Source organism: Penaeus monodon, chromosome 22 (assembly GCF_015228065.2).
Source record: "Penaeus monodon isolate SGIC_2016 chromosome 22, NSTDA_Pmon_1, whole genome shotgun sequence".
Taxonomy (NCBI): domain Eukaryota; kingdom Metazoa; phylum Arthropoda; class Malacostraca; order Decapoda; family Penaeidae; genus Penaeus; species Penaeus monodon.
Genome location: NC_051407.1, coordinates 8,041,614 through 8,041,932, shown reverse-complemented (window position 1 = coordinate 8,041,932; position 319 = coordinate 8,041,614). Strand labels below are relative to the sequence as shown.

At 41.7% G+C, this 319-nt stretch overlaps 1 protein-coding gene across 1 annotated transcript in view; it reads left to right on the top strand.

Moving 5' to 3' along the window:
- Window positions 1-210: 210 nt before the first annotated feature.
- LOC119586895 (PE-PGRS family protein PE_PGRS33-like) overlaps window positions 211-319 on the top strand; it is a 1,340-nt gene continuing 1,231 nt past the window's right edge. The window contains exon 1 of the mRNA XM_037935632.1: window positions 211-222. Coding sequence (XP_037791560.1) covers window positions 211-222 — 12 coding nt within the window. The remainder of the gene's footprint in view (window positions 223-319) is intronic.

Sequence of the window (319 nt, the reverse complement as noted above, 5' to 3'; positions counted from 1 at the left end):
TCCTCTAAGCGATATTCCCTTACATGTTTAACTTTTACTTTCTTTCAGGTGAACTTTCTTTCACGTCCTAGCACATTGCTTTGTTCTGCCTTCATAGACCAATCAGCTTGCGGGTCTGGGGAGTTTCCCTTAGGAAAGGAAAAGTGGGCGGTCCAGCGTAAGACGCGGTATATAAGATGGTATTATCAGTGAGAGAATAGTGCTTGCACAATGAAGCTCTTGGTGAGTGGTTCATGAGCTTCAAATTTTCTCTCTGGATGTTACATGAAGTTGAAAATAAGCTTATTTTGCATCGTGGAAATGGAAACCTGGGATAAGA